General features: G+C 50.5%; 1 protein-coding gene across 6 annotated transcripts in view; it reads right to left on the bottom strand.

Annotated features, from left to right (window-relative positions):
• The window catches only part of LOC135918178 (homeobox protein aristaless-like), a 170849-nt gene that overhangs the window by 48207 nt on the left and 97096 nt on the right, over window positions 1–25546 (bottom strand). For all 6 annotated transcript variants that reach the window (XM_070532194.1, XM_065451848.2, XM_065451844.1 and 3 more), the window contains exon 2: window positions 12054–12597. In XM_070532194.1, the coding sequence (XP_070388295.1) occupies window positions 12054–12597 (544 nt within the window). The remainder of the gene's footprint in view (window positions 1–12053; window positions 12598–25546) is intronic.

Genomic DNA, 25546 nt, shown 5'->3' on the forward strand with positions numbered 1-25546 from the left:
GGTTCATTAAACTACGGCTTGGTAGGCTGCCGGATCCTCGGTACGCAGTTGCTGCTTGCGCTCGGCTGCACGAGCCTGTTGCTGTGCCCGAGCTTCAGCATCGGCACAGCGTAGACGAGCTCGTTCCTGCTTCTGCTTGCGGCGTTGCTAATCGAAAGCTACCTGCTCCTAAGGAGTACGTATGACGCGTGGACTACCCATTTCGGAGCCGGAGAGAAACTGCTGCGCGCGCGCTCGGCTTCGACGGAGAGCAACGACGTTACTACTGGCGCAGCTAATCCAACACCACCTACATAGCACAAGGCCTTTGCACTCCGATCCATGACTTCATGTTACCTGGCCCGACTGTCAAAGAATCTAATGGGTATGCTCCTGAGTGGCCAGCAGTGATTTTGACGTCACCGCTTTTACCACGCCAGCCTTGTCAATGGAAATTTCGGGATAGGCAGCATGGCGTCATGGATCGAAGTAAACAGTGCTTGTGCTATAGGTGGCATTGGCTAATTGCGCGGCTCTCTTACTCTCTCTATTTCTTTTTTTCGCGCATGCGCATGGGGTTGCGCCGGAGGAGTTTTTGGCGTACAGGCGACCGACAGACGGACAGACGGACGGACGGACGGATTGGCTAGCCATATGCAGCTTTGCTGTAAAAACCATAGACTTGAGGAAAGTAGTGTTTGCATTAAATGCAGCTGGGCCTTTTTATGAGAACGGTGCGTCATTCAGGAGACCTTGACGAATCGCTTCTTTGTACACGACTGAAGAACCACGGTAACCAGGCAGGGATGCTGCCTGCGGCTCTCATTTCAGCGCATGTTCGAGAACGTGCTTAATCTTTGCTAAATAACTTTGTTTTCTTATTTGTTTCCTTTCTCACGCTTGCCACTTAATTGCCTTGTACCCCGTTGAGGAAGATCACGAAGCCGTTATCATCGCCATCATCTTAAGTTTCGCGCTTTCTGCAAGTTTGCAAACTACGTTTGCCGAAAATGAACAGGCATGATTCTATCTTTGCGCGCGGTGTCAGGTTGGACGCTACAGCACGCGTACGTGAGCACTTGCTCGAAAGCGATACGAAAACAGTCCGCGCTTACTCCGCCTGCTCCGCAACAGTCCAAAGATCGAGAGCACGTGTCCACACTCTGTAGCTCAAACAATGGAAACGTGCAACCGATACTCCGCCGCATGCTTTGGTATCACGTCAACGTTGCGTTCATTTTTCTTACGAGCAATTGCGAAGCACCACGAGGAGCCATCGCTCAGTTCAAATAACCGTGGCTCGCGGAGTGGGTGCGGCGCGAAACGAACCGCGAGAGTCGTTAGCATACCGTTATCAGGCTGGTTATGCGATAAACACGCATCGGTATGTCGCACAGAGCACACGCCACATTACAAGCGCCCCAGTATATCGCACGCAGTCACAGGCTGTAGTGCAATGCGTGTGTCCGGCACTCGCCTGCCGCGTTCACCTGGCATCTCCACTTCAATCTTCAATAACCACGCGATACGTTTCGTCCTTATACATGTTTATTCTCGCTTTGTTAGTTCCTACTAAAAGCAAAAACAAAGACGCAAGCGCGCTAAACACTCGCTACATGCAACGCGCTCGCTTGCATGCTCTCGCACGCACGCAGGCGCTGGAGGGCTTCGAGCGCTGCGCGCAGTGCTGATGGATCGAAAAACAAAGACGTCTCGATTCATATCTCTCCCCCTGCGCGCAAGTTCGCTCATCCTTCCGTCGAGGCCGCTCCGTCTTCCGCGTAGCGCGATCGCGACTTCCATTTTGGTAATTGTGGCGTGTCTTACGCGATGGGCCGGCCTTTTAATAACCGCGCCCGCCGCGGGTGCCGCTTCGCGTCGCGTCTGCTCGCTTTGCCGCATACACGCACAGAGAGATGACGGCCGGGTTTTCCCTTTGATGAACTATGCGCACACATGCCGCAGCGCTCGAGAGCGAAGTGATCAACCAGAAAAAAAAAGGGGGGGGGGGGCGTGCAAATCTCCGGATTGACCAAGATACACGCGCACAGCCGAGCCACACCGTTATACTACACGGACGCGATGCGTGCGTGTGTGCAAAGTGTGAGTGCCAGCTGATGCAACACTGCGGAGTATGTGTATGTATATATACCACGCACGCGCACGCTGGATGCACGGGCGCATACGCTGCGGCGCCCCTTCGGACCCTGAACTGGGCAGGCTAATCAGTCGAGTCGCTACAGGTCTCCGCGCCGCAGCCGCTGTCGGCGCTCTAATTTCCCTGATGGCGAGCAAGCGAAGGGACCATATTCTCAATGGCGCCGTAATCACGGGGTCTGTGCGCGCCGTATGTCGTGCGCGCTGGGCGCGCACGCATGATCAACTGAGCGCGCGGCACCTGCAGAGGCAGCCCCGTGCTGCGTGCCCGCCTGGAGCCGGATTGATGGATCGATGATGAGCGCGTAATTCGTTTGCGGTCGGGAACAGACGCTGTCCCACAAAGTTCGCAGCTTCCAGCGGAGACGGCGCTGGTGCATTATGGATGACGATCGCACAGGGCCGACGTATAGCTCGGAGCCGGCGTGCCTGCATGCTTATCTGCCTCCCTGTAGCCGTTATCCCCCGCGAAAGCGCGCCACAGTTACAAACGCCATTTGAAAACTGAAATTAATCAAAGTGTGTGCACGTGCATGCGAAACGAGAGGAGAAGGAAACAATAGAGATGGATTGCGAGCGTGACGTTTGTAGTCCACATGCATTAAGTTTCTACCTTGTTGCAAAGAGGAAAATTTCCGTGACGCGTACGCAAGTGTCGGCGGCTCACCTGCGCCGTGTATTCCTTCCTCCCCTGCACCTAGCTGCCTCGGCCAAGCCAGTTAGCTTTTGTTTCTATTCTTTTCTGTTCTCTTTTGCTATTCCCATAAGCCAGCGGTCGACAGGTCTGCGGCCCCGTGCAGCTGCCCGACAGGGAAAAAAAAGCAATTATCAATCTCAATCATTTGGCCCCGCTTGCATCCTGGTCTTTAACGCCGCATGCTCACCTCGCGAACACGCGCGTGCACGGGACTGCAGCAAAAGTGCGTGGATTTACGACCTTAAGAGCTTATCGACCGGTGTACTATGCAAACTTAATTATTAGGCAATCGCTTGCTGACTACTTCAACCGATTTTCGTGGTCGTTGGCTGGTAATGGTGTTTCCAAACTATAAAACCACCTGATTGGTCGAGACATGTACTGAGGGTGACGGGTTCTTCCATTTGAATTGAAAGTACTAACTGCTTATTTATTTTGCTCTATGTATCAGCTGCTTTAAGGGTCAATGAAGTGAAGTTTCGCGAACCACTCCTGCAAATCAAGCCATCTTTGAGCTCATTAGAGAAGTTTCTTTCTCTCTCTCTTTCTTGCACATATCCGGTTCTTTATTTCTCACTCTCTTTTCATTTAGTAAAGAAAGAGGCTGTTGCACAGTTTCCTGTAGCTGGTTCGTCGAGGAAAGACAGCAACTGGCACTAGGCGTGAACACATATGTGCGACGACAATAAAAAAAGAGACCATTCAGATAGTTTACACCACAACGCTTTGGAAAACAGGCCACTTCTTTAACATCTGATTCAATGCCCACGTCTAAAGTACAGAAATACAAATTATGAAGAGTGAGTAAGGACGCTGTTTTTAAGAATTAAGTTAAAATATTAGGATTTACGTCCCAGTGCAGTAATAATCTGGCTATATGAGAGATTCGTAATTGGAAGTCTCGGATTGCTTTTGCGGGGGTGCCAGGGAACCAAGAGGTGGACAGTGTATCTCGAGAGTACACTAATTACCGAGCGCCCAACTTCGACAGCCTAGAGGAACCCGCGCCTGCTCCCCGAAAGTACTCGGCCATTTTAGACAGTTACACAGGCAGCAAGCAGGAAGCGGTACCCTCCGCCGCACAAGTTCCTTAGCAGGGAAGAAGCTGTCGCATGGAGACGACTACAAACAGGGTCGTACCCAAACCTTAACGTGCTCAGTAAAATGCACCCCTCACTATATAAGGACAAATGCCCATGGTGCAATGATTGATTCATAGATAGATAGATAGATAGATAGATAGATAGATAGATAGATAGATAGATAGATAGATAGATAGATAGATAGATAGATAGATAGATAGATAGATAGATAGATAGATAGATAGATAGATAGATAGATAGATAGATAGATAGATAGATAGATAGATAGATAGATAGATAGATAGATAGATAGATAGATAGATAGATAGATAGATAGATAGATAGATAGATAGATAGATAGATAGATAGATAGATAGATAGATAGATAGATAGATAGATAGATAGATAGATAGATAGATAGATAGATAGATAGATAGATAGATAGATAGATAGATAGATAGATAGATAGATAGATAGATAGATAGATAGATAGATAGATAGATAGATAGATAGATAGATAGATAGATAGATAGATAGATACAATGGAAAGACAGGGAGGTTAACCCGAGATTATCTCCGGTTGGCTACCCTGTACCGGGGGGAGGGGGGCAAGGGGATGCAATAGGTGAGAGAGAGAAGGATAAAAAAAGAAAAGAAATACCTAAACACACACACGCACGTACATACGAACAGTTTCTGTGGGCACTGTCACGCAGCCCGCAAAGGCGTTTCTAGTCTTACGCAGTGTCACCGTACAGTCTACGTCCCACAGTGTACAGTCACAATTTGTCAGGAAGTCCCGCGCTTTTCAAGTATCGCAGCAGCACCTTCATAGCAGATCAATCCACATTACACCACATAACATGGGGGTGTCAACCAACTGGCGTATAGTCCAAATCATATCACACCCCAAGTGCGGAGCAATGGGAAGAACTGCTGTCTAGCGACCGCTGCGGAGACCGGCTATAGGTCTGGTGCGGCGTGCACGACGGACAGCAGAAGCCAGCAGAGCCCTGGACTAAGGCAGCCGACCATTGCGAGAGAGGACGGACGAAGCAGCGGGTGAAGACCTCCGGGGAAGGCACAAGGAGGAAGACTCCCCTGAAGAATACGCTCCAGCCGCAGAAGAACACAATTACTAGAGCTCAATAAAGTTTTCACTCACTCGCTGACCCTTTAACGTTCTTTGACGTGCACCAAAAGCACGGTATAAGTGTAGGCAGGAGTGATTTTATTCTCTTTACGTACCGACACCATCAGGCTGCAGCTACCCGAAGCCCGAAGTAGGATTCGACACCTGTAGCGGTGGCAGCAGCGAATCGAACCGTCGACAACGGGCTGAGCAGCAAAAAACACAATTTTCGGAAGCAGCCACATCACGTCCGACATTGAACGTCCTGTACAGGAACCGCTGTGTTTCCGCGAAAGAAACTTGCCCCGACTCACTTAACTGGAAACAGCTGCAACCCGCAAACGAGGCTCGTGAACTCCGCTTGAAGTAAACCTTCAGTGGCGGATAACGAGCACCACGGTCGTATTAAGCGGGAACGCGCATGCGCGGGCTTAGCCGGCGGGCTTACTATATATCTCAAGAAATCCGACGACCGCGACCTCTGGTCCAATGTGCCCGCGCTGCGCATGACGTCCAGGTTCAAGGGGCGACAGCGCGCAGCAATAAAGAGGCTCACGTAGCAAAGAGAATGAAGGCTGCATCCATCCTGAAGCGAGAGGCGCGGTGTACGTTTATCGCACACTATTACTTAAAAAAAAAAATTGATATACCTGGGCTGGCCGGGTAACAAGCGCGCTCGCGTCGTCCCCGGACAATGAAGCTGCTAATGGGCGCCAGCATATACCATATAACGCGGCTTCCTTAACGCGGCTTCTTACCACATAAAGCTGCTGAGCATTTCCTAAAGCGCACCGTATCAATCACAGTCACGCTTAGCGCGCCACGGCAATTGAAGCGTGCATGAACTATGGCGCGATTTTTCAAGGCTCGTCGTCGACCTCCTCCTCCTCCTCAGGTCGTCCCTTGCGCGTGCGTGCGTGCCTGTCGCATCGTTCACGTGCGTCTGTGCGTGCGTGACATGCCTCCCAGCCCGCGGCGTCGAGGGAGAGATCGCCGACGGCCGTGGCGGCCACCGGCATTGTGCTGCTATGGAGCGACCGGCTCGGAGACGGACGATTTGCGAAGTGCTGCGTCGGCTTACATGCAGCACGCTCCGCCGTAACGGCGCTTCGCCCGCGGTCGTTACGGGGAGACAATCCCGAGGCGCCCCCCCCCCCCTCCTCCTCTGTTCTCCCTCCCTCTCTGTCTTTCGACGCGTCCGCACGTGCGCACTTTGTTCAGGAGAGTGTTTAATGGCCACGCACGCGTGCACGTTGCACGTGGAGACCCTTTTCAGCGTGACCGCGCCGCTCATTGCCGCCGCTCTGGTCGTCGGAGCACGATGGATCTTAATTCTGCACTGTGAATAATAACTGCAATTAAGCGCGAGCGCGAACCTGAGATCTCTCGCTCTCTTTCCCCTCCCCCCCCCCCCCTTTTTTTTTTAGGCCGGCCCTTTTCGTGCTGCTTCTGCTAAAATAATTGAGCGCAGACGAAAAAAGAAAGCTAGAAAAAATGAAAAGGCATCGCAAAGACAAAAAAACGAGAAGGAAAACTGAAAGCTCGCGCTTTGGAAGCATCGTTTGACGCTGGCTACCCGTGAGCGTTATGGTATAGCACTACAGATACACCTCAGAGCCAGAGCTCTTTGCGATGCGGTGTACGGGAGGTGCTCATCGAGAAGAAATTTACTCCCTGACCTGAGTTTAAACAGCGCGGCCGGCTTGTTTTTCATACACGAGCGCAATATGCTCCGTTTGGAAGCAATTTCACCCAATTACGTTTTTCTGCTCTAATAGGTGCGTGCGATAAACAATAAGACGACGGAGTAGGTACTTTGTCTTATAAGAGGCCACAGAGCCGTGAAGTGTACACAAAGGGGCCTGCATGCGCACTCAGCGTCGTTTCGTTACACAGCGTGTCGGGGTAATCGACGCGGCGCCTTAACACATCGTCCTCGCGTTCTCGTTCCACTATACAGGATGTCGACCAGTGGCAAGGGGCCACCGCGCTTCGGCGTACGCTACCGGAACTCGCGACCTGCTCCTTCCGCACGTGCACGAGCTGAGCAGAGCGCACCGTCGACCAACCGTGCTCGACGATGCGGTGTCGCACGGTGGATCTAGCCACGCAAACTGCCGTAATTTGGCCCGCCTGAGTGCCAGTAGCGCTCGGAATAAACCATCTCGCTCTACAATTAGTCATCCAAACCAATGTCCCTTAAATAGGCGGCGAGGCGATGTGGGACAGAGCCCCGCATTGTGCAAGCTCCAAACTATCCGCGCATCCTGCAGGGTCGCATCACAAAGGTGTTCGTTCTCTTGGTCAATGGCCGTCTGTGTTCGCTATAGTGACGCGTACCCGCTATCACGTGCGGCGTTTGCATGCAGATAGGCACCGCTAAAGTTCGTTACGCGAACTGCTTCTCCCAGGACCTGATTAAACACGACCCCCGCGTTTGATGTACACAGAAAATATAGAAAAATTTGACACCCATCCGCTCATTCTCTTTTTCTTCCTCCCCCCCCCCCCCATTCTTCCTCCTTGTATTGTTCAGGTGTATAGACATCAGCGCCAGATTTCGCTCCGGTAGATTCTGCACGAAACACTGTATGCATTCAAACGCCGCGGTTATAGCACGTATGTCGCGCGTAAACGTGCATGACGCCTGAAGCTATAGCCGATGTTTGTTCGCGAGTCTGAAACGCAATGTGGTGCGATATGACGCGAGCTTGCGGCTTTCACTATGCCAGTCTCTCGTCGCATATACAAACACACGCACGCATTCGCGCACGCATTCGCGTAGCAGTCGTTGTGGTGTGAACCTCTCCTCTTGTCCTTTGTGCTTTTATGCGAAGCATATTACGAGGGCTCAACCCAGCTCCTCAGGCGCGGCGGTGACCATGAAATCACGTGACACCGTGACGTCACGACAGAGGAGAAGTGGCTTTGGCTCAACTCTTGCAAGACGGGCTGGGTGGGAATCGAACCAGGGTCTCCGGAGTGTGGGACGGAGACGCTACCACTGAGCCACGAGTACAACGCTTCAAAGCGGTACAAAAGCGCCTCTAGTGAATGCGGTGTTGCCTTAGAAACGCGCTGTTTCTAAGGCGTGCGTCTCTTGCTCAGGCGCACATTTCGTTGCCGCGCCGAACGCTGCTTTGCTCGACGCTCACCGCGTCCAATGCGGGGCGCGTAGTCGCTGCCCTGTAGCCCATTGTCTTACACCCCTTGGCGGGTCGACGGGAACGCTGTCGCGTTCCACTCTTGAAGGCGAAGAAGTAATGCATGAGTTGTTTCTTCGTCTAGCCGAACCAAATATAGCCAAGCAACAGCAGTTCACCAGGCTAAACAGTGGTTCAACAACTAAAATAAAGGCTAGTATGCTTCGCATACTGGGCTTAACCTTACCTAAGCCACAGCCATTTTTTTGACTGGTTTTTTCCTTCAAGCATTCGCGTGATGCGGGAAAAGAGCGCTAAAAAAAAAGAAGAAGAAGAAGAAGAAAAGAAAACTGCCTCGCTGTGCGAATGCGCGAAGACTACACGGTTAACTCGCGCCTACAAAGGCGGAACTAAAGCAACTCGGTTCTCCTTAGCGCGCCAATATCAACTCCACATCAGTATCGCTCGAGGCGTCATTTGGCATACGCGAGCCCGGGTTCGTTAAGGTTTGGTTAGAATGTAATCAACAGACCTTAACTTTGTTCTGCTGCTTAAGCCGGCCATGCAATTATTTTCTCTTTTGACCGACTTGCTTATTATCCGACTCTAATTATATACGGATGAAGCGGCCTGGAAGGCATCGTGCCCGTCTGCTGAGCACGGTTAAAATTCAAGGGGGCGCGTGTTATATTTTTACTGAATGTTCTCTTAACGTGAACGAGAACATCTCTTTATCCATTTCCTATTTAGCATTAAATGTTTGTTTATCAAAGAGTAGCTATAGCACAAATATCCAATAAGCACACTTTTCAGTCGTGTATGTAAACGACATCCAGGTCCGTATTCACAAAACACATCGCATTCCTATAGAGCGAGTCGTAAGAACGCTTGGATACGCTTGAACACGTTGTTCTTGTCTGCGGAATGGGCAATGCGCATGCGTAAGAGACACTGACGAGGAAGAGCGACACCAGAGCGCTTACTTGGACAATATTTTTTTGCCCCTATCGGTCATTTAAATGCTACGACCACACCCACAAAGGAACGCATATACATATTAGACAGTGACTGCCTTCGTATTTGTGAAGCTCCTTTGACATCTCCCCATGTAGAGGTTCGTTTCGTACTCACGGCTGTTGTGCACGTTGTTGCCGTATACAAAACTGCACCTGTGATATCGAAATCTGGCGTTCCCCTGAAGTGCCCCATCCGTATTTCGGAGCTCGCAGTCGGTATGCCGCTAAATCGAAGGACCCTTTAGAAAAGTGCCTAGCTGGCTTTCCCGCGATGCACAACTGGCACCCAATATGGCGACTAGCGCATTGATAAATACCGATAACTGGGCAGCTAGCGGGCATGTTGATCCTGATTTACACGCGATCAAAAGGAACGCACAAAAGAAGCAAGCACAGCGCACAAACCGAGGAATGATCAGCCTTTTAGAATTGCTTGCTTCGCGATGCTTTAAACAACGCGTATAGAAAGCCTGCGTTGGGACTTTTCTAAAGGGTCCAGCGTTGACGCTTACGGCGACACTTACACGTGGCTATGTACCACGTGTACCACGTGTGCACGATTTTGACGGCGTAGCCGGAAGCGGACTGCCGGTGATCTATTTTATGTGTCATCCATCTGACCCCGCCTACCTCTGTGACACGTGTTCTGACACGCAAATAGGTAGCGTTGATGATGGTGTGTACCCTACGAGGGAGCCTAAAATGCATTGTTCTGTGCGTCTCTGGAGAGAGGGACGCCCACGCAGCAGCGGGGAAAGAGCGATTGCTTGTCTCCGCAAGCTCTTCGACGCCCACTGTTCCCGAAAAAGCTTCCTTATAGCGTACATGCCTCTTTATTATATTGTAGCATGGCACCACTGCGGCAATCATGAGCAATAAATACCTGACACGGCGATCAGCCACAAGAGAGAGAGAGAGAGAGAGAGAGAGAGAGAGAGAAGAATTCGGTGAGTAAGAGAGGTCGGCCTGGTTAAAAGAGAGCGTTAGGTCAACGGAACGCAAGTCGCACCGAAGCGTTGTGGGACGAAACTCGGTTGTGGGCCCTGCGCGCTCTGTTGTGCTTGCTTTGAGTTCTTCTGTACGTCCGGTAGTTTGCGTCCCCCAACACTTCGGTGCATCTAGCCTACCCTAACCTAAAGCTATCTAATATTCCTCTGTCATGCTTCTCTGCTCAGAGGGAAGGGATGAAACAGAGAGGTATGAGGAGTGGTGATGCGGATAAATAGCATATGATCCGATTATGTATTTAATATAGTCATATCATAATAAGGGAGCAAACCATGACACCAAGATCAGCATAGGGGAAACAGAAAGTGAACGGGAAAACAGCGCCCCGGTAGCTCAATTGGTATAAGAGCACATCGTATGCGTAATGCGAAGATGTGGGTTCGTACCCCACCTGCGGCCAGTTGATTTTTCATGCACTTTCATTTGCATATATTTATAATTTATTTAATTCAATTAAGCACTGCAGACAATTCCCCCTATGCTGTCCTTGGTGTCATTGTTTGTTGGCGTACTGTGATATGACTAATAAGATCGGGCCCGTCGCCGCTTTCCTTTGTTCTCGTTCACACACACACACACACACACACACACACACACACACACACACACACACACACACACACACACACACACACACACACACACACACACACACACATATATATATATATATATATATATATATATATATATATATATATATATATATATATATATATATATATATATATATATATATATATATATATATATATGTATATATATTAGCGAAGTTGTGTTATATATATATATAACACAACCTCGCTAATTAACTTCCTAATTAATTACATTACGGCACGTATTGCAATTTACGAATTGCAGCCGGTGAGCACGCAAGACGTATTTGTTTGAAATGAATTGACGGGATGACACGAGTTTCGAGATATCATTTCCCAAAGTGTAGGACGAAATACATGAGCAGTCCAAATACTTCTGTGCTTCAAAGCTTAAGAGAGCGTTTTTTTAGAGATGTAGGTTGGACAAGAGTGCACTTTTAGGACGACTTTGATGGCGCATATCTGAAAACTTGCTTCATTCTGGAAGGTCCTTTTGTGAAAATGAATGTGAAAAAGGATATGGATCGGGCTTTTTGACATGCTTGAGTCTTAGCCGGTGTTAAATAAGAATTCTAAGAGAGCCTTTGATGACACCTTTCGTTCACGTTATAAACGGAAGGGGGATGAGTGCTTATAAAGTCGCAGCACCTCGCGTTCTAATTCCGAGTGGAACAGACAGCGTTCATTTGATCTACCGTTTCACTGAGGCGCGTCCGCTTGTCACAGCTGGTGGCTGAATGGTGTCACGGCAACTAAGCCACTACTGAAAATAGAGTTTCTGATCGAGCCAGGTCGACCTGAGCGCACCGAGATGACCGTCGGCAGCGTCGCATCTGAACGCCGTAAATAAGAGGCGCTTGAGAAAGGTGTAAAAGGTAAACGGCATGGTGACTTTGGCATGGTTACAAACGTAAATCATTGTCACCGCAGACAATGTACTTTCAGTAACAGCTGCTTAGATAAAAATGACAGAATGAGAGCACTGAAAGTTATTAAAACATGCACAGAACGAGCAGAAGCGGAAAGAAAGCTAACAAAAGCTATAAGAAAGCAAATTAGAACCTCATTCCGCAATCACTACGCGCACGCGCTCAGGCCGTCTCCTGCCATTCTCATCGCAGTGCACGGTGTGTGAGGGCGATACTCACAGTTTCGCTAAGCGTTCTATTCTAAAGCTTAGTACTTCCCTAAAGTTTTCTAAACATTCAAAAAATCAAAAAGTAGCACTCGAGGGAGTCTTTACCTGGTAAAGACATCCGGGTAATGGGTCCTGGCGAAGGCCTTCTCCAGCTCCTCGAGCTGGTAGCTGGTGAAGGTGGTTCGGTAGCGTCGTTGCTTTCGCTTCGGGAAGTCGTCGCTCATCTCTTGCGGGCTGTCGGCTCGCATCACCATCGGAGTCCTTCCGGACGAACCGTGATGCTGGTGCTGCTGTGACTGGTGCGGGGGCCGCTGGTGATGCTGCTGTTGCTGCTGAGACTGGTGGTGCTGGCTCAACGGCGGACTGTGCTGGTGCACGGAATGCCTAGGCGCCGCAGCGCGATCGCCCGAGGAGACTTCGTCGGTGCCGCCGAGTCGAGATCCGGGCACGGAGGAGGCGATGCGGTGGCAGAGCAGCTCGGCCCTGGGAGATGCGTGCACGGCAGCGGGCGGCAGCTCGGGCCCTTCGTTGGCGCACGGCGGGTCGCCCCGATCAGACAATCCCATAGCTTCGCGCGGAGACGGGCTCGGTCGCGTCGGGCTCGCGTGACACCGGTAGTCGAGAGGGCTGGAAGACTGCGTCGGGGAACCTGCGTACAGCAACAAGAGCGATAACAGAGAACTTAATGAGAGCAGCATTCCGGGCAAGTTGGTAATCCATTGCTTAAATGATATTGCGCGACATAAAAAACGACACGGACGTGACGACACGGACGTGTCGCTTGCGCTTGGTGTGTCGTCTTCTTTCACGTCCGTGTCATTTTGTATGTCGCGCAATATCATTTAAGCAACAGAGAACGGTCAGTCCAGTGAGCCACACGTTGTCCGCATGCCAGAATGCAAAGTGCCCCACAGCGACATGTTCGTTGATATACTGGCGACACTGTCTGTCGGCATGGACAGTGCAATAGCCTATAGTGCAGAGCTCATTGCTCTGACACCGGTGCTAGACGCTTCGAAGAATGATTTAGCCTCGTCAAGTACAGCATACTTCTACAGGGGGAATAAAACCGCAGACCCTGAAGTGTGCTCAGAGGAATACCACAGCGCAACTAAAGGTGCAGACGCATCGCGAGAGGCACCGCTTCCGCTGCCACTGTCGCGACTGGTCGCGAAAGAAATACCGCTTAAGTGGCGTCTCTCTTGGATCATCACTGCTCTTCTATCAGGTTACAGCAAATCATCGCATTCCAGTGACTGTGCAAACCACGCCATCAGGAGCGAACAGCTATGGAGCCAAGATGCATGCATCATTTCTGGCATGCATGATGGCATACATGTCGAATGAACAGGGGAGCGGTCTTAGGCACACTGCGGACATTTTCGTGCCGCAGCTAAAAAAAAAACGGATCATACGGCTCACCTCAAAAATTTGCCGAGGCAGCAGACGCAGCAGTCTTCATTCGAAAGACCGGCAACAGTGCCGCGCGCATCCGACCGTTCGACGCGCGCGCACAGAGCTACACCAATGGAGCCAGTTAGGAGTGTACTCCACGGCGCACGCGCAGAGGTGCAGGTGAGTTGAGCTGAAGTACCGCTCAACCGAACGAAAGGAAGTTGCCCCGTCTCCATACGAGCCGGTGGCGTGAGGCCCCAAATTTGCACCCTAGCCAAACAGCGAGGGCTAAAGTTCCCCTTAAAAGCTGCAATTTCGTAATTATTACTCGATACCCGGTCCTGCCTCCGCTCGCTGGGACCTCGTTTAGGCGAAGAGAAAAGAAGGAGACGGAGGCGTGGGGAGCACCGGGAATTGGCGGGCGGCAGGAGAGTAGCCCGGGAGGGGAAGCGCGCCGCTAGTGAGAGCGCGTGAATAAGGGCACGAAGGACCGCCGGTATAGGGCAACAGTGCGCACGTGCGCAACAGACAGACACAAACGGACAGACACGCGAGAAGGCGCTTCAATCAATTCTGCCGCGTGACGTGGGGCCCGGCGGCATGCCGGATTCGCCGCACAAACAGAATCCCACCTCCTCCCTTCGGCGAGCCCGACCACTTCGGCTGGTCGGGCGCCGCGACTGTGCCTGCGCGTTCTATGCCCCCCTTACCCTGCCCCCTTCCAACGCCCACCGCCTCTCCTTGCTTGGTGTGCACATTTGGGGGAAATTACCGGTCGCTGGCAATTTGCCTCCCAGCACCCGCATGAATCCCGGCCGCGTAATGACGGCTCTCGCGTAGCATCCAATGTCAATTAATCTGCCAAGCGAGCGAACGACACCTATCTCGGAAGTTGCAACAGCAGCACCGAGCCCCCCTGGCATACATATGTGTGCACATCGTGCTGTATATAACTGCCCACGTCCCTTCGCTCTCTGTCTCCGCTCCTACGCGGCTCCCCCGGTCCACCGAACGAAAAGAAACAAAAGGAAAGAGAAGTGTCCACTCTAAACTGTTTCCTAATTCCACTTGCGAGAAGTAAAAGGGAAGAGATCTAAGCATGCTTGAACGATGGGGAAAGTGTTTAACCACCGTCGTTCAAAGAAGGAGGTTTTAGCGCAACGACGGTAGGAAGAGGGGGGCCGAATGGTCGAGGGGATAGTGGCCGCAAAAGAAAAAGGCGCGGTAGATTTGAGAGCGCGCCGATTACCAGTCCTCGTTCCTCAACCTTTTGACTTTTTGAGAGAAGTGCGGTCAAACTTGGTCGTCGTATATACCGTGCCCTCCCATCTCGGAGACGCGAGAAAAAAAAAAGCGCGCGAACCGTTTATGCGTGGTTTTCTTGAGCGCCGCCGCCGTATACTTGGGCGCAGAAAACAGGGCCAGACTCGTATATGCGTGAGGGTTTCGAGCAGAGCCGGAAACGACGTGGCAGGTGCGCCGGGATCCGCACCGAATGATGTATGAAACGGCCCGCATGTTCCCTATGGTCGCTCGCCGCCGCATTGCGCGGGTTCTTATACCTCCGCGTTTTTCCTATTCGCTGCTCGGTCTCTTCTTTCTCTCCGTCCCCGTCGGTGCGGCTGGTATTTCAAAGGGCCGAAAGCGCGCGCGTACGCGCGCGTCTTCGAGTTCGCTTCAAATGAGGATTAATGTCCCTCCTTCCGTGACCTTCACCGTTCAATCCGGGCGTCGGTGTGCGAGGGATTCTCCGCTTTTCCTTCGGCTGGCGTTGAATGTTGTTGCCGCTGCTGCTGGTGCTACTTTCCCGCTGAGCTATATGTATTACGAGCCGATGTTTCAAGCGAACCTTGTTTTCCTAATAGCGGCTTTGTGTAACAAGCTATGTTCATAAAGCAGCTTTTCTTTTCTCTCTCTCTCTTTTTCTCTCTCTCTCTCTCTCTTATCTGCAACGTCGAGGCTCCACTTATACGCATGAGTATCGATTGCTTTATTCTCCAATTGTTTGATCCGACGGAAGTTCAGGCAAGCCGTCTTTGAACAGCATATATAGGAGCTTACAGTGTGCCAGTGGACACGCTTTTTTTTTTCTTAGCGCTTCGCAAACTTCGTTAAAAACGCCCTTTCGGCATCTAAATAAGATTTTCTCCAATCTCCTTCGAACATGTTTGGAGGCGCACATGACGTACATGTTTTGTCGCACATGTTGGAAATGCTGCGGGTCGACAGCTGCACGGCAAATTACACGTTTAAGAAGCTTGCGTTCTTTGCAAAGAGCAGACCACAAACTGAAATGGAATTCCGAGAAAAAGGACAAAGCAAAATGCGAGCCGCAGTCGAAGCAGCGGGCAGTTTCGCTGACGTCAGAACAAGCGAACTCCTTTGCTCCGTATAGCAGCGTCAGAAATCATAGAGCATACAGCTGTGCATTTCTAAGAAAAGGAAAGGAGCTCCGCCGGTAAATTTTATTACCAACAAAAAGTGTGCTCCATCAAACGAAGGGGCATCGTTATATGAGTGTTTTATTCATTTCAATTCTGATTACCATTGGTTCATCGCATATACATGCACGCTTACAGACCACGCGGTATCCATGTGTGAGGTAGGTACACAATGAGAAAGAAAGGTCACGTCATTTTCTTCATTTTTTTTTACGGGCTTTACTGTTCCAGCTAAGAATTTCGGCCAATGTCCAATCGAAGGCATTGGCCAACTGCAGTTAATGAGCCCTCGCAGCTGGAATAAATCTGTGCAAGAGGGAAAATATATCATTTGATAAGCCATTTTTATTTATTTTTTTTAATGTGTGAATCGCCCTTAACACCATCCGACGACTGCTGCAACAGAGTGTAGCTCACGGAACGTGCCGCAGACAAAAAGAATGACAGAGAAAAAGAGAGAGAGAGAAAAAAATGAAGAAAATAAGCAACAACCAAAGCCAGGTCACCCTGCAATTTTCATTGAAAACCCGATGACCATGCAGTTCAGGCGTGACGGCCGTCAAATGCAATGAAGGAATCGCAGATGTGTTCCCCATTAACCCTGACACGCATTTTAGTCTTTTAATACGCGCGTGAAACCTTGCACACAACGTTCATCCGGTTGTCAAGCTGGCAATGAGCGACGACTCACAATGTTAGAGTGGCACTTGACACAGTAAAACATGCGTATAGAGAGCACAAGCCACGGAGAAATGCGCGCAGCCTCTTGTGCATGCGCGAAATGGAGAGAAGCTTATACGCTGAAAGTAGCATCGACACACGATAGTGCAAAACATAAACGCTCACTCCGTACTGTCCTCTATATATGCTAGCGCTGTTTTCACTTGAAGATAAGCGCAACATAGCCGTCCTGGACACATCCGTGCAACGAAACGAGAATTCTGCACGAAATAGAACGAATAAGGAGATTATACATGGTTATATACTTAGTAACTATTTTGCGCCGGTCTTGTATGACGCAGCGGGGGCGAAAAAAAAAAAAGATCGATATATGCAAGCGGTCCGACGTATGCCACTAAGTCGGCTATATAGAATCGAACTTCGAGCGTGCCTTTGATGCCGCCAAGCTGCAGGCAGAGCTACAGTATGCGCGACAGCACGGCAATCGGAATTCACCGATAAATATATATGGCCCTTCCCGCTGCCGCGGTCACTCATGGGCACGAATGTCCCGCAACCATCGTTATCGTGTTCGCAGTGCCATTCAGTCGCCGCAGCTGCCGCCAATCTCTCTCTCTCTTCTTCTTCTTTTTTTCCTGTAGGTTTCCCGAAGCGCATACTGCCGTCGCTTACGCACAGTCCATTCCTACGCTTGTGTAAACGCTGCCCGCCCTAAGACGCCCATGTCGGGAAATGGATGACACGATCTGCCGAGTCTTCGGTCGAATTACTCGCGCGCAACACATTCTGCATTCGGATGGCTTACTTGAACGCAGAGAGAGAGACGGGAGCAAGGGGAGGAATTATTGTTATCTATCCCGAGAGACCGAGTAAAACGCCGAGAGGCTTCTTGTACTTGGTCTCTATCGCGAGATAACCGAGTGCACGCAAGTTGGCCGCGCTTTGAGCGCGATCTGCGGCAAATGGCCGCGCGTATTTATTATAAGCCGATAGGCTTATCGCTGCCTGATGTAGTGGCAGGTGAGCTATTGGGCCGCCGAAACACTGAAAACCGTCGAGTGCTGCATTCATCAAGGGCGCGCGCGCGACGACTACGACGACGAGCGGTCGCCGTGGTCGGGGCGTGACTTATGTGCGCGCGAGGAACCGCTGCGCGTGTGTGCGGCGCTGGCCAGAAATGCGCCCATAAAGAATCGGCCGAGAAGAGGCATAGCAGCGGCTGGTTGGACCCCGAAGGAGGCTCGAAGAGAGCCCGCGCGCGAAGTTGGAAGTGTGCGGCGAGGGGTTGTCCCGCGCAGAGAAAGGGGGTGGGGAGGGGCAGCTGAAACACTCCCGTGCCGAACGGAAATCGTAAAATCCGAAAGGGAGCCCCGAGTTCGTAGAAGCTCTTTGACATCGCTGAAAAGAGAGCAAAAAGGAGAGCAGACTGTGTTTTTTTTTTTTTCTGAACAAACCCCTTTTTTTGCGTGTGTGCGTGTCTGAGTGTACACGTATATATATGAGTGTGCATGCGGGCATCTGCAATCTGTGGACTTTTTGCGGAAATTATCTGGGTCGTTGTCGGGCCGTTCAATAAAGATTCTAAACGGTCGCATAAAAATCGCTTGACATTCATGGGCCCCGAACCGAGTGCGTTTGTGAGGTCCACGCCCTCACAGCAGTTGCCATTAAACGCACGAGAATACTCTAATAGAATTTTGCAGCAACTCTTTGTTTGTTTGTCTCTTTTTCTTACATTATTCTAGTGTAGCTTGCACATGAACGTGCCGTTATCGCGTTCTTAAGAGAGTAGATAGGTGCCGCACCAGGCCCATTTATCTCACGTGTCCTTCTTCCTGTCCCGAGTGTGTGGTCATTCTAATATTGCACTAATATATCAAACACAAGTGTGGAATGTGATGCCCAGGCAACATGTGCAACACGTCCTGATCAATCCTAAGTGCACTCACGAAAACATTAGTTTCATCTAAATAGTAGCGAGGTGGCAAACGACTGGTATGAACAAGTTCTTTGTTTCCTATATATTAGTCCTACCCTTATATTTCAGCTACCACCGTGCAAAAAAAAAAAAAGGAAGCGAAATATGTCCAAGTCAGCTCGTATCTAATGCACACGCTGCATTTGCTCAGGAATATTTATATGTCTGTACGCGAGAATGTTAAGCACCTGTAGTGCACGTGGAGGTTATTGTGCATAAGTTATGCCACTGTGTCTCTCATAAATACGGGGTGATCGTTTTTAACTTTCCCCGGAATTTCTAAAAATCACCTTTGGCAGATTGCATATTTCGTGTAGGTGTGCGTATGTGCGCGTGTGTTTTTTAAGATAACTACAAATTATAGAGAGCGACAGAGATCACGGACACACGATCAGGGTCGGTCAATATCACCACACACTAGCACAGCATACAATCACCTGCATCACAATGGACACCAAATTTAGGACAACGAACATGTGTGAACGATGCAATAATTTGCAGCGCAAGCTTGTCAATGCTTGGATTCAACACCCAGAATTAGCGCGCCTGTATACGTTGCGAAGCGTGTCTATGTGTATCATCTTATCTTTTTTTCGTATGGCCCTTCTAGCAACACGTTAAGTAATTTCGGTCAGAGAACAAACAGGGTCATCGCTCTCTCTCGCTCTGTCTGTGGTACCGCAAGCTGAGGTATATGCGGAAAAGGATAAAAAAGAAGACAGAAAATCTATTTCCGAAGGAGATCTGTCACACTGGTGACTCACGACGCTATACCGCGACGCGCACGAGGTGGGGGAGAGAGAGAAAGAAAAACTCCCGCGTGGCACTTAATACACGACTTCCACGTAACACGGGCGAAAGGAGCGGGAAGACGCGGCTCGAGGAAACGAACAAAACAGAGGAGCATTAAATGAGCCCAGGAGAGCGTTAAATCGGGAGCGGCAGAGGGCAACAAACTGCTCTGGCCTTGCCCGCACAGCGCAGAAGACGCTGTAATAGCGTGTTGAGTCTACAAAGACTCCCGTGCGTACGGGCTCTGCGTTTGTTCGTTTCCCCCGGTGGCGCGCGAGACACGCCTCGCGCGCAGGGCCTGCATAGGCGAGGCCCCCACTCCGCACGGGTGTGGTGGACCGCGCTGGTGTCGGGGCACGCAGCCGTCGCGGCGGCAATGGCTGCCTGCCTGCACACGCAAGCACACCCTGTGAAATGATCAGCCGGTGCGCGCGCGCTCCTCGAATGCTGCTGCTACTCGCACGCAGCTCGCACCCCCCCCCCCCCCCCCCCATGTCGCCTGAGAGCAGACGACGACGCAACGTTCGTATGCGCCACCAGGCATGCTCTCAGATTGATTGTGTATACGTTTACAGAAAGTGAACACGTCGAACTCAATCGGGAGCCTCTGTCCGTCTGTCAACCGCTTGGTCCGTTCGGAATCGACGTGGTATATGCGGAAAGCTAGGCAGCAACCGAGGCAAGGCTCTCTCTCTCTCTCTCTCTCTCTCTCTCTCTCTCTACCTTCATTTCTTTTCTGTGGGGGCACTTATAAGCTCGAGACCGGGTTTCCTGAGTGCGACGGCCGTCATCGACGTTATCATACCGACGTCGCCGTGAAGGACACCTCGTAATTCTCAACTTCACCCTCGCCACATGGGGCGAAGAAAAATGAAGCTTTGGCCACCATCGACACTGGGATTCAGCGAACTCAGTCACTGAGGCAGTGTGTACTTGAGAGTTGTACGCGCTAACCACTGCGCTTTCCCTCTTGGTAATTATTGTGCAGGGTTTAGAACCCCACACAGACGGCGACAGCGCTGGTTTCTGGGCAAGCATTTCGGAGGCCACAGTAAGCAATACTGTAGAGCCCGAGGGCGACACTGCGAGCATCGTTAAGGAGCACCATCTTTAGAGCGAAACCAGGACTTTTTTTTTTCTCGAGAAGATGGTGGTGCCCACTATAAGAGGTTGCTGCTCTAGCGGTAAATGAGTCAAGTGCAGAAAGAGTCACTGCTAACTGCTTCCTTTCTTTCTTTTTCTTTCTTTTTTTGTGAGTAGTTGAAACACTCCACGCATATACAACAAGCGTATAAGTAGACCCGCCGCGGTGGCTTAGCGGCTCTGCTGTTGCGATGCTAAGCATGAGGTCGCGGGATCAAATCCCGGCTACGGCGGTCGCATTTCGATGGGGGCGAAATGCAAAGACGCCTGTGTCTCGTGCGCTGGGGGCACGCTAAAGATCCCTTGGTGGTCAAAATTAATACCTAGTCCCCCACTAGGGCTTGCCTCATAATCAAACCGTGGTTGTGGCACGTAAAACCCAAGAATTAAATTAGTATAAGTAGCAAGGTACATCGGGAAGTGGTTCATTTAATCATGTTTCTTTAGATATGACAGCAATAAATTGGCGTGGTAAGGAATTGTTGCTGAAATAATTCAGCTGCTATATGTTACAGTTCCTTTGTCTCGTTTCCTTTCCCCCAGTGCAGGGTAGTCAACCGGGCTCAGTCCTGGTTAAGCTCCGTGCCTTTCATATATCCTTTTCTCTCTTGTCTCGTACGTACATACATACATACATACATACATACATACATACATACATACATACATACATACATACATACATACATACATACATACATACATACATACATACATACATACATACATACATACATACATACATACATACATACATACATACATACATACATACATACATACATACATACATACATACATAGCGCGAATATTTCTGAATGCAGTCGTCTAAACCAATATGAATTACCGGGCTTGCATTCGCTCTTCTGCATGTTTCATTAAGCACGTGAAAAAAATATACGAAGAGAAGTTATGGGACAGCACGTGAAGGGAATGTAGCGGCTGCACGGATGTGCCTACGGTGCGCCGGCTTCTTCCATGAACCCAAGGTCAACCACGCTTGATATATGCGATGACTAATGTGCGCCCGCACAAGCTCCCGGACATGTTTGAAAGCGCTCTGCTCACCTTTATCTGTCATCGCCAGGCGCCAGAACTGCAATTTCTGCCATGCCGGTATGAATGATATTGTGCATGTAGCATCTGGCTTGCTCACCGACCTGTGATTATACTGAAAACTGGAGTAAACACCGCTATGAACGTGCGATACAATGTTCGAAGCTTCTGGCCAAGAAAACCAAAAAGGAAACCAATTTTGAAGAGCGCGCCGAAAGGTCGCAAACTCTGCCCATATAACACGGGAGGGTTAGCACAAGCACATGGCAAGCGGAGGGCCAGCGAAGTTTTCAATCCAACCGAAAGCAGTCAATCATCGACAAGCCGTCCTGATGGCGAAGAGCGTTTGCACCGTCATGAGCCTTGCATTTTAGACTTCAGCCGAGAGCTGTCCTGAAATCCCTGCCGAGATGCGCTGTAGGCTTTGCAGCGCCACTTGCTATCTGCGGTCGTTAGAGGCTGACGGAGCCCATGTCACAGGAGCCCAGATGTGGTCTAGAGAAACAATGTTTGTTCGTGAGTCTCACTTACCCACACGCGCGAGCACGGTAGAGCGAGGCACATCCCTCATCGTGATAGGGAAACAAGCATGAAAGCCGGTTCACAAGAGTTTAACAGGTTAATTTTAGGAAAGTCAAAATCCCGAGAAGGCGCTTATAAACACCCTGTCTACCATGGTAGACGTAGACACTTGATGCTTTTGCCCTTGCTTTCTCTCTTTCAGTTCCTCATTCCCTTTCCCTCGCACACAGTAGCGAACTGGTCATCTGTATGGTTACCCTTCCTGCATTTTCCTGTTACTTTTTCTCTCCTTCTCCCTCTCCCTCTCTCTGTTGCACGTGTTGGTAAGGTTCTTGCAAATTCAAAAGCAGTACAAGCACTTACCGAAGGAAAATACAGATGAATTTGCGCGTCAATTCAGCGGATCGCAGCGAAGGAGGCAACATTGTCTGCTGTGTTTTTAAATAGCACAAGCGTAAAGCTTACAGCATCGTTGTGATAGTCACATATTTGCAGCCCTACTGGCGGGATAGTCGTTATCGGCTCACGCCGCTAGCCAAACGCAATGCGCACAGTTTGCGGCCGCAGCAGCAGCTGCTGCTGCAGACAGAATCGTGCGTGTCAGGCGCGGCGACACACAGGCAGGTTAGAGGAGGCTGCGCAGAGAAAGGGGGGGGGGGAGCGTGGTTGTCGGCCCCCTGGCAATGCGGGCTCGCACACGTCTCGCTGCCGATGGAAGCAGAGCGAGCAGCGCGGCCGAGCGAGCGCATATTGTTGATCGATGGACTTAATTAAGCTAATTCCCCGACAAGCCGCCAGGCCCGGAGACGAGTGCTCGGAAACCTGCTCGGACTAAAGGATCCGCGCTGCAGCAGGCGCGGTCACCGGCTGCGCCCGTCGGGTGTCCGGCGGTGGCCGGGCGCAGGTAAACACACACGCACGCGCGCGATGACCACGCACCGACGCTTTGTTGTTTGTACCGGGAGCGGTGGCGTCGGCGCCCCCTACTCGTTCTCGGCGAGCCCCCCACGGCTCCTCTCTGGAATAGCGTGCAGTGGGACGGAGGCACGAATGTGCAATAACGTTGCGCGCTCTTGTGCATGGCATAGGAGCCCCCAGTTCCGGCTCTTACATTACTCCATGCATGTGCACGTTGTCGGAAATGCGGAGGCCATATTTATATAACTTAACTTAATGCAACGGAACGTAACGAAGGCGTGACATCATGCCAGTAGGGACGCAAAGAATGGGAATGAGAATCTTTACATAATAAGGCAACATGTTTGTTTCAAGTCACGAGGCAGTGAAGCGGCTATAGACATTTGCCAAAACCTCCAGCTATAAGGCAACCTTGCCACCGCAACCATGAAACCACAGCCAACGCCTAAACGCAGATCACTGAGAGTGATGGCGATCTCTCCGCTCTGTCATACATATTAGGACCGCACAACAGAATAAGAACGGCTTCCGAGCTCGCAAGCGAAAGGATGTCCAGATGGCTCAAAATAAATGGTCGCCCTTGATGATGCACTGACACGCTGGCTGAATATGTCACGGAGCTTCCTTGACCGAATTATAAGAAGTGAAGTTGGAGAGAGAGAGAGCCCCACTGCACGCAATTATTCGTCCCACTGCAGCGACCCTCGCGACGGCTGCCGGCTGACGCGCATCCGGCTAGCGAGTCACCCGCACTCAACGGGACTACCGTTGTCGCGCCTGTGTGCAGGCAACAAGGCCGTCTGCTTGGTGTTTGGTGATCCGGGCGCGATTTAATTTGCGACGAGGCGCATTTTGCCTGTTCGTTGCGAATGCGTTTCTCCCTCGCTCTCCAGGTCGCATGTAGAGAGATCGCTGCCGTGGCTGGGCTTCCGCAGAAGCAACAGCCCCATCGTACTCATGTTAACCGCTTGCTCCGCGAGAGCCTGCGGCGTGGCAGCCGTGCGTGGGCGACCAGACACTCGTTCATTCCGAGCTCTCCCCTGTCGAGCACATTAGTCTAACGCCATTTCGCTCGTTCCGTTTGCTTGTCCTGTTTCTAGTTGGCCGTGAAAGAGAGAGAGAAAGAGAGAGAGAGAGAGAGCCGCACTATCGTGCTGTGCGGTTGTACCATCCATCAGCGCTGACCCCGTTAAGCACGCGCGGACGCCCGGTGCGCTCGAACGCAATCGGTGTGGGATCGTGCGTTCGGTTCGCGGCATTCCGTGAGCATCTCTTGTCAAAAGTTCTAATGCATGCGAGACGCACACGAAGGGTTTGGTTTTGGATTCCTCTCTCTTTTTGTTTTTACCTTTCCCCCTTTTTGCCTGCGTTGTCTGCGAAGCTCGATGAAGCGAAACACGTTTTTTTTTTTTTCAATCATTCCCAGCCCGAAATGGAGTAGCGTTATGAATGTATAAAGTACCAAGTATTACAAAATATAAACTTGCTTGCCCGAAAGCCGGCAGGTACCATCACTCGCCCTGATCTCCGTTGTCGTGAACAAGTTTCGCGCTTTTTAAGGCGAAGCTGCGTACCTCTACACCCCCTCCACCCTTTCCCGTGGATTTTTCTTATACGTGGGCAAAAACTCAAGCAATCATGGCGGGAGGCGCACATCGCGTGCGCCGCCGGGTTCCTTGCAGCACCGACAGATGACGCTCGCCTCCGCACATCCAAGTATAGGGTAATCGAAAGCGTAGATGAACAACTAGGAGGAATCGGAAAGAAAGTGGAAGAAACGTAGACAGCGAATTGGATGCAAATAAAGGAAACAAAAGAAGACCACGGATATTATTTACAAGAATGAGAAAAAAAAGACGAAATTAGAAACGAAAATTTGTACGATAACCCGAAGGGAAGGTCCTTGCCATTTGAGGACAAAGGAACATACCGCAACAAATATTCCCAATTAGATGAGGCATTTGTATGCTGAAGAAAAAAAAAACGAGAGACCACTGAGCACATCCTAATGGAATGCAAAGAGATCCACCAAGCGAGACCAGTACGCAACATAATGCAAGCCACGCACATTAAGGACGCCTGAAGAACAGCACGAATACGATGAGCGACGAAAGGAACAGCAACGTCAGTATGCACATGCACATGCAGGACCCAGTTCAAGGCTACGTTACATTGGTCTATAGGATCAGGTGATACCACAGCTTCGCTGGCCACCTTCCTTCATTCACAGCGTGGATTGTAGCTCATCATTTTTACAAATTTATTTCATTATTTATTTACACACTGCATCGGCAGGGAGTGTTATATTACAGCCCTAAGTTGGTCCAATGCTCGAGGTTGTTATATGGGGGCCATTGTATACTAAAAAGCACTGATGGATCCCGTCCTGTGCAGACAAGGCACTTTAAAGAAATATAATATAAAATAAGAAGCACCGCAATTTTGTTTCTGAATCAAACCAGACAAATTCCAAACAAGAGTCTTCCGAGCGTTTTTACGACGCGATACCTCGAGCAAATCAGCGTGTGCTTGTTTCAATGAGGCGGGCGATTTCAACCAGTAGTGATGTCAGTCAGTGCCAGCGCTAAAATTCGTACTGTTACACATGTTCAGAGGAAAGTTTCCTTCCTAGCGCTAGAAGAAATTCGAGGACACCTAAGCACTTCTTATGA

Source organism: Dermacentor albipictus, chromosome 1 (assembly GCF_038994185.2).
Source record: "Dermacentor albipictus isolate Rhodes 1998 colony chromosome 1, USDA_Dalb.pri_finalv2, whole genome shotgun sequence".
Classification (NCBI taxonomy): Eukaryota; Metazoa; Arthropoda; class Arachnida; order Ixodida; family Ixodidae; genus Dermacentor; species Dermacentor albipictus.